The 11,114-nt window shown below is 44.3% G+C and overlaps 1 protein-coding gene across 1 annotated transcript; it reads left to right on the top strand.

Moving 5' to 3' along the window:
- The first annotated feature begins 3,407 nt into the window (after nucleotides 1-3,407).
- LOC9270665 (protein PAT1 homolog) lies at nucleotides 3,408-10,861 on the top strand. Its single transcript, XM_015771246.3, has 5 exons — nucleotides 3,408-3,684; nucleotides 4,018-4,178; nucleotides 7,483-7,539; nucleotides 7,767-7,836; nucleotides 8,128-10,861. The coding sequence occupies exons 1-5, from the start codon at nucleotides 3,651-3,653 to the stop codon at nucleotides 10,296-10,298; spliced, it is 2,493 nt and encodes an 830-aa protein (XP_015626732.1). The 5' UTR covers nucleotides 3,408-3,650; the 3' UTR covers nucleotides 10,299-10,861.
- Nucleotides 10,862-11,114: the final 253 nt, after the last annotated feature.

The raw sequence follows: 11,114 nt of genomic DNA, 5'->3' as shown, positions 1-11,114 counted from the left end.
TATTTTATTTAGTGTATGTGCCCAACAGTCATGTCATATACCCAAAAATCGTATTATAACTAGTGTCTGTGCCAAAAATTCAAGGTATGTAAAGAAATAGAGAGAGACTAGACAACGGGAACCGTTACTACAGGGTACTTTAAGTGACTCCTAACTGCTATCCGGTACCCAGGTACCAGCTGGTACCTTATACCCTAGTATCGAGTTGGTAGCTAGATATCAGAACTTGGTACCTGAGTACCAGGCGTGATACCCCAAGAGAGAGCAAACAAGACGCCACCGCCGACCATCGTGTACCTGGATATATCCCGGCTTCGCTTGAGACGGAGAGACGCCGCCACTGGCCGCTGCGGCTGCTGCTCGCACGGGGCAAGACCACGGCGGCGCGCACAGCACGTGGCAGCGTGGCACCTGGGCCACACCTTGGAGAAGCTCACGTCTCCGCCGCAGGAAATTTTGAGGTGTACATTAATCATATAATACTTATGTAAATACCCATATACACTAAATTATCACGCCTAAAAATATTTTTTGACATATAAATACTCCCGATTCCGATACGTTCACACGTGCAAATTAGCAAAACCGATTGGATATACTTATGTAAAGAATTCAATCCGGATTATGTTCATCCTGTGCGTCGTTGGGTGTGTGTCCCCTTTGGACTTAATCAGTGATGGTTGAGTATATGCTGTCACTAATAACTTAATCAGTAATCACAGTAGAGATTTAGAGAAAACGATCGAATGACACACATTGACAAATCAACATTTTAACTGATTTAATTTCTGGGTATCCTGTTGATAATGCAGCCATACAAACATATTATTCGGATTGGATACTGAAATAACAAAAATGAGGTGCTAACTAAAGTATAATACACACTGTTTCAAGATAGATTACACTGTAAGTGTAACACGTAAATATCAAACAAGTGATGCTTAGTACTCCGATGGCTTACATTTCTTCCATATATACCTTCCAAGATGTGGCTTCCGGCTTTACTGAGTTGCTCCGGCCTGTATACGCGCTTCATATGGTTGCTATGCAGTAGATATGTTCTCAGCATGTGCAGCAACCTTCAATGGCGGCGGTGAACTTCGCAGACGACCGGCAGCGGCGATGACGAACCTCACAGACGACCGCAGCGGCGACGATGAACCTCACAGACGACCGCACGATCCTCATGGATGATCGATAGTGGCCACGAAAGATTACAGTTGACCGGCGACGGCGGCCACGACTAACCTCGCGGACGTTCAGCGACGTAACGGCATGGCGACGAAGCTCGCAGCGACGACAAGCGGACAAGGACGTATGTACCTTGATCGAGTGTATGTATCTAATCTTTTCGAACGCATGTATATGTGTCTAATCTAAATTCTACAATTTGCAATACCGTCGGAATCGGATGGTATATATATACACAGAAAAAATGAACGTCCAAATCTGTATACATGGAAAGAAATCAATTCAACGGATAACGTAATTGACGGGCATAATTTTGTCATAATCACGTTCAGAATCCATATATACTTTATTTGGAACTCTGGTGGAGAGATGGTTTGTAGTCCCGGTTGGTAACCCCTTTGTAGTCCCGGTTTTCCAACCGGGACTACGAATCCGGGACTAAAAATCACTATCTTTAGTTCCGGTTTAAATAACCGGGACTAAAAATCCATCTTTAGTCCCACCAACCGGGACTAAAGATAGCAGCGCAGTCCTGGTTGGTCACCATTTTTTTCTTTTTTTTTATTTTTATTGTTTCTTTCCAAAGAGTTGCTCCTTCCCAAATCTCCCCAAATATCCCAAAATCAAAGTATCATCCCAAATCAATGAATCATTCACATCACAAATTCTCAAAAAAATACAACTCAAATTCTTAAAGAAATACATCACAGATCCACACATCAAATACATCACACATCATATACATCACAGATCCAAACATCACAGATCCAATGAATCACAAGTTCTTATATCCAAATGTATCACAAATTTGGGAAAAAAAAGAAAATTGTGCTTCGCTGCCGCCTCCCCCCTCCGGTAGAGGAGAGGGTGCCGCCGGTCACCAGCTCCCGCCACCGCCACGCTCCCTGCCGGGCCGCCTGCGGCCACGCTCCCTGCCGCCCGCGGCCAGCCGCCCGCCGCCGCCCACGGCCCGCCGCCCGCCACTGCCCCCTCGACCGGCGCCAGCCGCCCCTATCTCGCCACCCCGCGCCCGACGCAGCTGGCCGCCGCCCTCCCGACCTGCGTCGGCCGCCGCCTCCCGCCCGACACAGCCGGTCGCCGCCGCCTCCATCTCGTCGCCTCGCGCCAGGCCGCCGGCGGCGGCCTCCATCCCGTCGCCCCGTCCGGGGCCGCCATGGCCGGCCTCCATCACGCCGCCCCGCCGGAGGGGAAGGGAGGGGAGGAGGAGATGGGGTGAGAGAAGAAGGAAGAGAAGGATGGGAGGAGAGGAGGAGAGAAGAAGATAAGATGGAGAGAATGGCTGGATGGGAGAGGAGGAGATAATGATGGAATTAATAAGAGACTTGCATGCGCGCGCGTGGATAGAGGCTTTGTTTTACCGGTTGTTTAACAACCGGGACTAAAAATCCTAACTTTAGTCCCGGTTGGTGTTACCAACCGGGAGTAAAGAAAGTTAGGATTTTTAGTCCCGGATGGTGTTACCAACCGGGACTAGAGATCACGGGAGGGCCTGACAGCCCCTGACAACATACAAACCAGGACTAAAGATGATCTTTACCAACCGGGACTAAAGATTAAATATGCCCACTGTAGCCACTAACTGGAACTAAAGATGATTTTTAGTCCCGGTTTTTAGTGGAACCGGGACTATTGTGGATTTTGGTCGACCGACCAAATATGGTTTCTCCACCAGTGGAAATACATGCATGCAAATAAAAAAAATGGAATGTACGTATAGATCTTTCTTATCGGGTAAAACCCGCTAATTTTTGTAACACTGAGTTTTTGGTTTGCACAAATCCTAAAGCAGCTGGATGGTGGATGATTTTGGAGCCCATACTCCATGGAGCATCAAATAATTTACCTATATATATATATAATAGATAGATAATAGATAATAGATATCAAATAAAATCCAAACGTTGCATAACAAAATATCTTCAAATATTTAAAAACTCGTCAAAACATATTTCTACATATTCACCACCTTCCACTTAGCTTCTGAAATTTGCACCTCAGGCACTTTTCACCTCTACCATCATCAGAACGGCACATACGCTTCAGTTATTTTTACCGCTACAATCAAACTTGCACGTAATAATAATTCCAAAAAAACCGAAAAAGTTCGCACGTTTTGCCCGCAGGCCGCAGCTCTCTGACGAATTGGCTGTCTCGGCGTGTCCCCACATATACCAGCCAAAAAAAAAAAAAAGAAAGAAAGAAAAAAAAAGAAAATTCCCCTCTGCCCTGAATCCTGATTCTATCTCTCGAGCGGGCTCTCCTCCTCGTCGGCGTTCCTCCGCCTCCGCCGTCTTCTCCGCCATCTCCTCTCTCGAGCTCGCTCCCTCCCCGATCCGCTCCGCTCCGGCGCCCCCTGCCGCCGCTCCGTTCCGCCGGCGCGCCCGTGGTCCTGTGTGTCCCCCCACATCTTCTGGCGCAACCGGCAACCCTAGCCGCGGATGGCGGCGCAGCCTTCTTCGTCGGCGTCGACGGGTAATGCAACTCGTCTCTTCTCGTAGATTGCCCCTAGATGGAGAAGATCTTTCCTCTCGTTGATTGGATTATTAGTGTTTGGGACGGTTTATGCTTGTGGCCGGATTAGCTAGCTAACCGAGGTGACTTAGTTTGGGTTGTTTGATTCGTTTTGTTACTTGTATATAGAGATCTAGCCACGAAATATGTTGTCACTTGAGGGGTGGAGCACACCAACAAACAATCCCAACTCAAAATAGCTTCTCCTTTTACCTTTAAATGAAAGGAGTGTGGAGATGCTGTACCATTCAGTACTGATTCCCGGGCTCTTTGATTGTCTCTGGCTCTGTGCAGGCGCTACCAAGTTTGATGCATCGCAGTATGCTTTCTTTGGGAACAACGCGGTGGAAGAGGTTGAGCTAGGTGGATTGGAGGATGATGATGGTGTCGATGCTGGTTTTGTTGGCCCTGGTGATGAAGAATACCCTTCTGCTTATGGAAGGGATATGTTTGAGGTAATATATATGACAGTTCATTTATGTTTGATGCGACAAACTTCCATCCATTATTTATTACTTTCCGTTTAAAAGAACTTTTTCACAGGAAATCAGTGTTTTTTTTATGACACAGTGTGTCCAGTATGTAATTTTGTGATTCCCACAGCATTCATGACTTTGGTAGTAAACGCCCTTTTGTGTTCAGAACATGAGAGAGAGAGAGGTGGGAGGTGCTCCTAGGGGTTATTTTGATCATTCCGTTTTACTTCTTGTTTGTTTTCGTTGTTGTTCAATCCAACGGGAATTAATACTTTGTATATCATGGTTCAGTAAGAGGTAGCAGGGTCCACCCGAACACTAGAGATTTATGTTGAATGAAGAGTAAATAGTAAGCATCGGTGTTATGGTAGCTTCAGAGGATGCACATAGTCCCTGAGACTGTGGACTCATGATGCGGAAGCCTTGGACCATGCTGTGTCAACCATTGAAAGGAGAGAGGGACATCAGTTGAGGAAGGGAAGAGGGAGAGCTAAGCTTAGACATTGTTGTTTCTTGCCATTGTTATTGCTGGAACTTTTCTTTGGTTCTGTCACTACCATGATTTCTGCTCGCCCTTGCAATTCATTTTCTAGAGTCACTTCAGGTTAGATAGCACCTTTGTTAGGCATTGACTGCTGTAGCATCCAGCAGAGAGAAGCAGCCAATCAACAGAAGGGTAAATTTGGGATGGACTAGGAAAGTAGCAAATGGGGTGTGTTGAGTTGGGGTGTTTCGTAACTATCCCAATCTGCACTGGTTAACTGTGTTTGATCAGTATTTGTTACAGTGTTTGAGAACACGTTTTGACATTTTGCTTTATTGGGTAAAAACTGGCTAGAAACTGAATATACCAACAATACTGAATAACATGAACCTGGCCTTTTGGTGTCTTGTGTGCTGCGACATGTTTCTGTCTCCGCAAGCCCAGATTGATAGTCTTCTTGGCTCAGTTGCCCAGTTGACCAACTTTCCAACAATTAGCGGCCACTTGTTTTGACCGGCCAATACTGGCAGCAAAACCAACATAAGCACCTACTATTGCTTGTTCATGTTCATCAGTAAGCTGCTTGAGTGATTGTCACTGTTTTATTATCCTGCATGTGGTTGTGTGCATGCATGGATTTATTTCTCGTCTCATTTGTTAACTGTCAGCTGTCATTCTTAGTTTGTAATTATGTTAAAAAAGAGTTGAGGATCAGCTTTACAGATCATGTAAAGCCGTAAACTTTTGTAAATATGGTATTTACCAGTGTGGAACCGAAACAATTTGTATCTACCAATAGCACAATAACGATCTGTATTTTTGTAAATATAATGTATTTACCAAAAAAATAATACCATATTTACCACACAGAATTTAACGAAAATACTGTGTTGAAAGGTAGGGGTCGATGTTCTGTTTCATCGGTTTAGTCAGGTCGATTTCTTCTGTTTTCATAAAATTTGGTTTCTCGATAATAGCCACCGAGGAATTTCTTTTTACGAATATAAACCGAGCCGAAAAAACCAAATAAAATCGGTTCGGTAGTTACAGCGAATGGTTTTTACCGAAGAATCTCATAATAAGGCGACAGGCGCTTGCGTTGCTGTCGAGCCTCTGCGTTGACATGCTGAGGTGCAGCTGTGGGGGTTCCAGCTCTGGAGAGCTCCTGCCCTGCGCACAGCCCCCACTCTGATGGGCTACGGAGCCAGCGCCCAGTCCATGATGCTGCCCGTGCCGCTAGCCTCACTCTCCGCCTGCTCACGCTGGCTGCTCATGTTGCCTGCTGCCTGCACGCCTGCGCCAATGCACCACCCGTCTTCTCCTGCTCGCAGCTTGCACCACGCTTGTCTACTAAAGAATTGAGAGATGTGAGAGATTTGCCGTGAGATTTGTGGCTGTGGCATGTGACTGCCTTATCAGCTTATCTCCACCAATGTGATATGGCTGGGTTGTGGGATGCATGGATGAGCCTTGCATCGACTAAGCTCACATTAAACTTCAAGTGAGCTCAGTTTGAGCCAAGCTGGATCCTGAGCTAGAGAACTGGCTTCATTTTTTAGTAGAGAATAAAATCAAGGTTCAAAATTTTATGATAGGTACGCAGCAGTTCACCCCCCCTAGTAGCTATCCAAGGATCACTGATTCAGCAGAAACTGCTGTTCCCTACACGATTTGCATGTCATACAACATATCGGAACCTTTCCCCTGCCATCACCTCATGGTAAGTACGATCACCTGGGGGAGAAGAAATAGAAGCAGATTTGCTATCTCTGATAGCAAGGTCGAGAATTTGGGGAATTGGAGGAGGGGTAACAGCTGGAAACTTGGCATGTAATGGTGGGGGAGAGGACTGGGTGAAGTAGGAAGGGAACATAATAGTAGAATGCGCCTTGGAACATTTGGCAACTGCAGTCACGTGGTACGGAGCACGGCTTCATGTCTCCAAGTGTCAAGTTAATATAGGTTACTTTATTGAGTGTACTCTCCTTTCATTTTTCTTTATTTCAATATAGGTTTGCTGACTGGCCAACAGCATGCAGGAAGCAGTGGGCCTTATGTGCGTGTATTTAGGCCTTTTATGTATACAATTTTGGGACCCTCAGTAGTTTACCTGTTATTTTATTGAGTAGCTGAGAATGATCACAAAATCGTTTTACTGGTATCCTGCGTTGGTGTTACATAGGTAATGATTATATTTCATAACAGGCAATTATGCAGCAATAGGCAGGGAGTGTTCATTCCTCGTATATGCCTGAGTGTGGACCAAAGGGATCTAGGAGTTGGCTCTGGAAGGCATATGTTACTGGTCAAGCTTTCTTTGGCCCGTGCCCGTAAAAAATGTCTAGTAGACCTGTTATAGAAAACTACTGGATTTTCTGCACACTGCTACTCTTGAAAACTTTGTAGAGTTCAATTAATTTTATTTTAGTGGAAATAATATTTCACCAAAAAAGTTGCCTTGCAATCTGAGGTAGCTTGTAATTTCTCTTCTGCAGAGTTGTTTATTAACACAAGTCCACCTCTCATTATACTAGAGGTTGTTTTATCTCATTATCTGTAGTTCTGAGCAAATTTAGCTCAGGAAATAGTGCAGTTATTATCTGGATCATTTCCAGGTTATGTTATTGTCATAGTTTTCTTCACTTAGTGTTGGGGCCTAAATAACAGATTAAGCTGTGATTTAGAATTATGTGCTTCTGTTTACCTTAGAAGATTGCAGTATCACGCTATTACTTATTTATGTTGCAAATTAAGTTATCAGCTTCAGCTGCTCACACTGATCAAGCTTTGCTTTTGCAGGATGAAGGTGGAGGTTCATTTACTGGTGTTGATGATCTTGCTGGAGCATTCTCAAAGGTTTGCTTTTTTGAAAAGCATAGCTTTGTAGCCACATAGTATTAATACACAAATGTCCAATTATTGGGATTTGATCCAACAGAAACATGGTGTATTTTTTTGGTAGAAATTGCAGAATGTAGATTATAGTTAAATAAAGTTGCAAACTCTTGTATACCTATTTGTATGCTTGCATTGTGGTATTCTTTTTTAACTGTGAAAACTGATTTGTTGATTTCTCCACTCAGTTGACCAGAAGCATCAATGAACCAACACAATCGGGCATAATTAGTCATGGGGGTTCAATTTCTAGACAAAGTGAGTAATGCCCTGTTTTGCTCGATTGCAATTGGAATCCTTTGCTACTTCTTTATGTGTTTCTTCAATTCACGTGCATGGGTATTTGATTTATTTCATTTTTCAAGGATATATGTAAGATTCGATTCGTTACATCTGGCCAATGGGATGGACATATCCATTAATTTTTCATTGTTAGAATGTGAATTTCAATACATTTTTGCACAGTCTTTGTTCTCTTGTTGGGTACTGCAGGATTATATATGGTTTCTGTTTTATTAACATTGTATTCTAATGATTCAATTTGTCTAGGTTCTACTCCGGATTGGGCACAAGATTCATATTGGCCTACGCAGCCTATATTTGGAGCTGAACAAGGGCTGGATAATGAAAGCCGGTGGTCTCAACCACCCCATTTAGCCCGCTTTGCTGATTCTAGACTGCACAGAACATCCTCATCGCCGCAGCAAGATGCTCAATACAATCCTAATGAACATATTCTTGGAGCAATGCCATATCTGTTGCATAGAACTTCATCATACCCACAACAAGAGCCTCAATACAATCACACAGAACCAATTCCGGTACCTAAATCATCATTCATTTCGTACCCTCCATCTGGTGCAGTATCCCATTCTTCACCAGGTCAACCACATCACATGAACATGCCATCTCCTCCCACTTCATTCCAAATGCCTGTATCTGCACAAAATGAGTTACACCATCCCCAGTTTCCTCGTGGTGGTATGCCTCCAGGGCCACTTGGTCGGAACATGGCTCATTTGGATTCAGCAGGTTTATCAACTAATAATTTGCAACAGAATGCTCTAAACAGTGGGCCAATTCGTCCAAATGGTGCCATGCTTACACCAGGTTTGGTGCAGCACAATCTGCAGCGTCCAAATGGATTGGTCCCACCTCAAATGCTGTCACGCCGTCCACAACATGGAATGGCCCCAATTCAACACTCTCCGCCACAATTCTCACAGTTCCATGCTCAGATGCTTGGTCCTCGGCATCCTCCACCACAAGGTCGTCAGATGTACAATCCTCAGCATTCATCACAAATGATGAGTGGATTTGATGCAAATTTGGCAATGCCTGACTTGAGTGATCCGAGAGCAAGAGCAATGCTGCACCATGGAGTGCATGGCCAGCATTATCTCCCCCAAGGTTTTGAGCTTGCCAGTATGAGGATGGATAATGGGTGGCCGCGGTTCAGATCCAAGTACATGTCCACGGCTGAAATTGAGAACATTGCAAGGATGCAGCAAGCTGCTACTCAGATCAATGATCCGTACATTGATGATTACTATCATCAAGCCTGTTTAGCTAAAAAGTCAGCAGGAGGTCAACTCAAGCACCACTTCTGTCCGACCTTGATTAGAGATCCATCATCCTGTGCACGGAGTAAAGATGAGCCACATGCATATCTCCAGGTTGATGCTCTTGGAAGGTTACCATTTTCTTCCATCCGCAGGCCTCGTCCGCTCCTCGATGTTGAACAAACCTCTGAATCAAGTGATGACGTTACTGAAAAATCTGCTTCAAAAACACTTGACCAAGAACCAATGCTGGCTGCTAGGATCACAATTGAAGATGGCCTTTGCCTACTGCTTGATGTAGATGATATTGATCGCTTGCTGCAATTTAGTCAGCAGCAAGATGGTGGCTTGCAACTGAGAAACAGGAGACAGGCCCTCCTTGAGCAGCTGGCAGAATCGCTGCAACTAGTTGATCCACTTACACCTAGTAACAATGGACCTCTCTCACCAAATGATGATCTGGTGTTTCTCCGAATAGTCTCTCTTCCGAAGGGCCGCAAGCTACTTTCTCGTTACCTTGAACTTGTTAGTTCTGGCAGTGAGCTTGCTAGAATTGCTTGCATGGCAGTCTTCCGGCATCTAAGATTCATATTTGGAAATTTGCCATCTGATAGTAGTGCTGTTGAGACAACGACAAAACTTGCTACTGCTGTATCAACCTGTGTTGTTCGGTTGGAGTTGAGTGGACTAAGTGCTTGCCTTGCAGCTATTGTGTGTTCTTCGTTGCAACCCCCTCTGCGACCCCTTGGACATGCTGCAGGTGATGGGGCTTCTTTCATCATAAAGTCTGTACTGGACAGAGCAACAGAGCTTCTCACTGATCAGCATGTGGCCTCTACCTACAGCATGCAAAACAGAGCTCTATGGCAAGCATCATTTGATGCCTTCTTTGGGCTGCTTACAGAGTATTGCATGAGTAAATTCGATAGTGTGATTCATGCATTGCAAACACAACCTGCTGTGGCAGCAGTTATAAGCAGGGAAATGCCAGTTGAATTGTTGCGTGCCAGCCTTCCTCACACAAATGAGTATCAGCGAAAACAGTTGCTCAGTTTTTCTCAGCGCACGGTGCCTGTTAACAACCATAGTTCTCATGGGTCCAATAATGGACCTATGACATCAGAATCTATCCCAAGTTCAGAAAGCCGGAAAATATAAGTTAAATCATAGTGTTTTTGCTTCTTTGGGTAATCAGTATACTTGATACAATGGCTCTTTAAGATGGAGACTCTTTCCCCAATTTCCTAGTAAAGAAAAGTCTATATGAATCCAGGAAACAAGATCGAGAGGGTTGGAGCATCGATAAACAGCGGTAATATAAGGCACCGAGTTTACTATCGTCGCGACATGTCTGGTTTATTATGTACTGTAGGGATGCAGTCTGTTTTGCATGCATTATGCAGATGGATGTGTTTTTGTTACTGGGAAGTTTCTTCCTGAGTTTTGTTGCTCATGAAACCTGCCTGGTATCTATCTCTGGCTGTAGAAGGTGCTTCTTGAAGATGCTGTTTGATTGTTCTTCAAGACAAGTGTCCTGGAATCATCAAGGTGGAATTTCAATCAGGCCGCCTTTTTTTCCCATTTTGTTTTGTTCAAGGGTTGAAATGTAACTGTCGATCATGCCCTCATATTGAAAAAAATCCTAGCTGTACTGAATGTTGAGCATTGGTTTATGGTACTATGTTTTGTTATTATTATTTATTAATTTGTCTCTTTTCTGACTTCTTTTTTTCTATTCTAGCGGAAGGTATAATTCGGGATTTTAGCTGAGTAGAGAATGACAATGTAGTAGTAGAAACTTGGGTGGCTGTAATGATGTTTGCAAGTTTAAATGCAACAAGTTAGAAGTGACCACCTGACCATCAGATGGCTCATGTCTTGGGGTGGTATTTTTGGTTGAGGGTTGTGTTAGGCGTGGCATTTTCTGGCGCCAATTGTTAATATGTTGTAGAAGTATTTTGCTGATGAGTTCAA

Source organism: Oryza sativa, chromosome 2, assembly GCF_034140825.1.
Source record: "Oryza sativa Japonica Group chromosome 2, ASM3414082v1".
In the NCBI taxonomy this organism is placed as follows: domain Eukaryota; kingdom Viridiplantae; phylum Streptophyta; class Magnoliopsida; order Poales; family Poaceae; genus Oryza; species Oryza sativa.
This window is presented reverse-complemented; position numbering and strand designations above follow the sequence as displayed.

Bases quoted from the DNA above. Each gene is read 5' to 3' on its own strand.
- LOC9270665 (XM_015771246.3), top strand. From the start codon at position 3,651: ATGGCGGCGCAGCCTTCTTCGTCGGCGTCGACGG. The intron at 3,685-4,017 runs GTAATGCAACTC...GGCTCTGTGCAG, and splicing joins TTCTTCGTCGGCGTCGACGG to GCGCTACCAAGTTTGATGCA. The intron at 7,540-7,766 runs GTTTGCTTTTTT...TTCTCCACTCAG, and splicing joins TTGCTGGAGCATTCTCAAAG to TTGACCAGAAGCATCAATGA.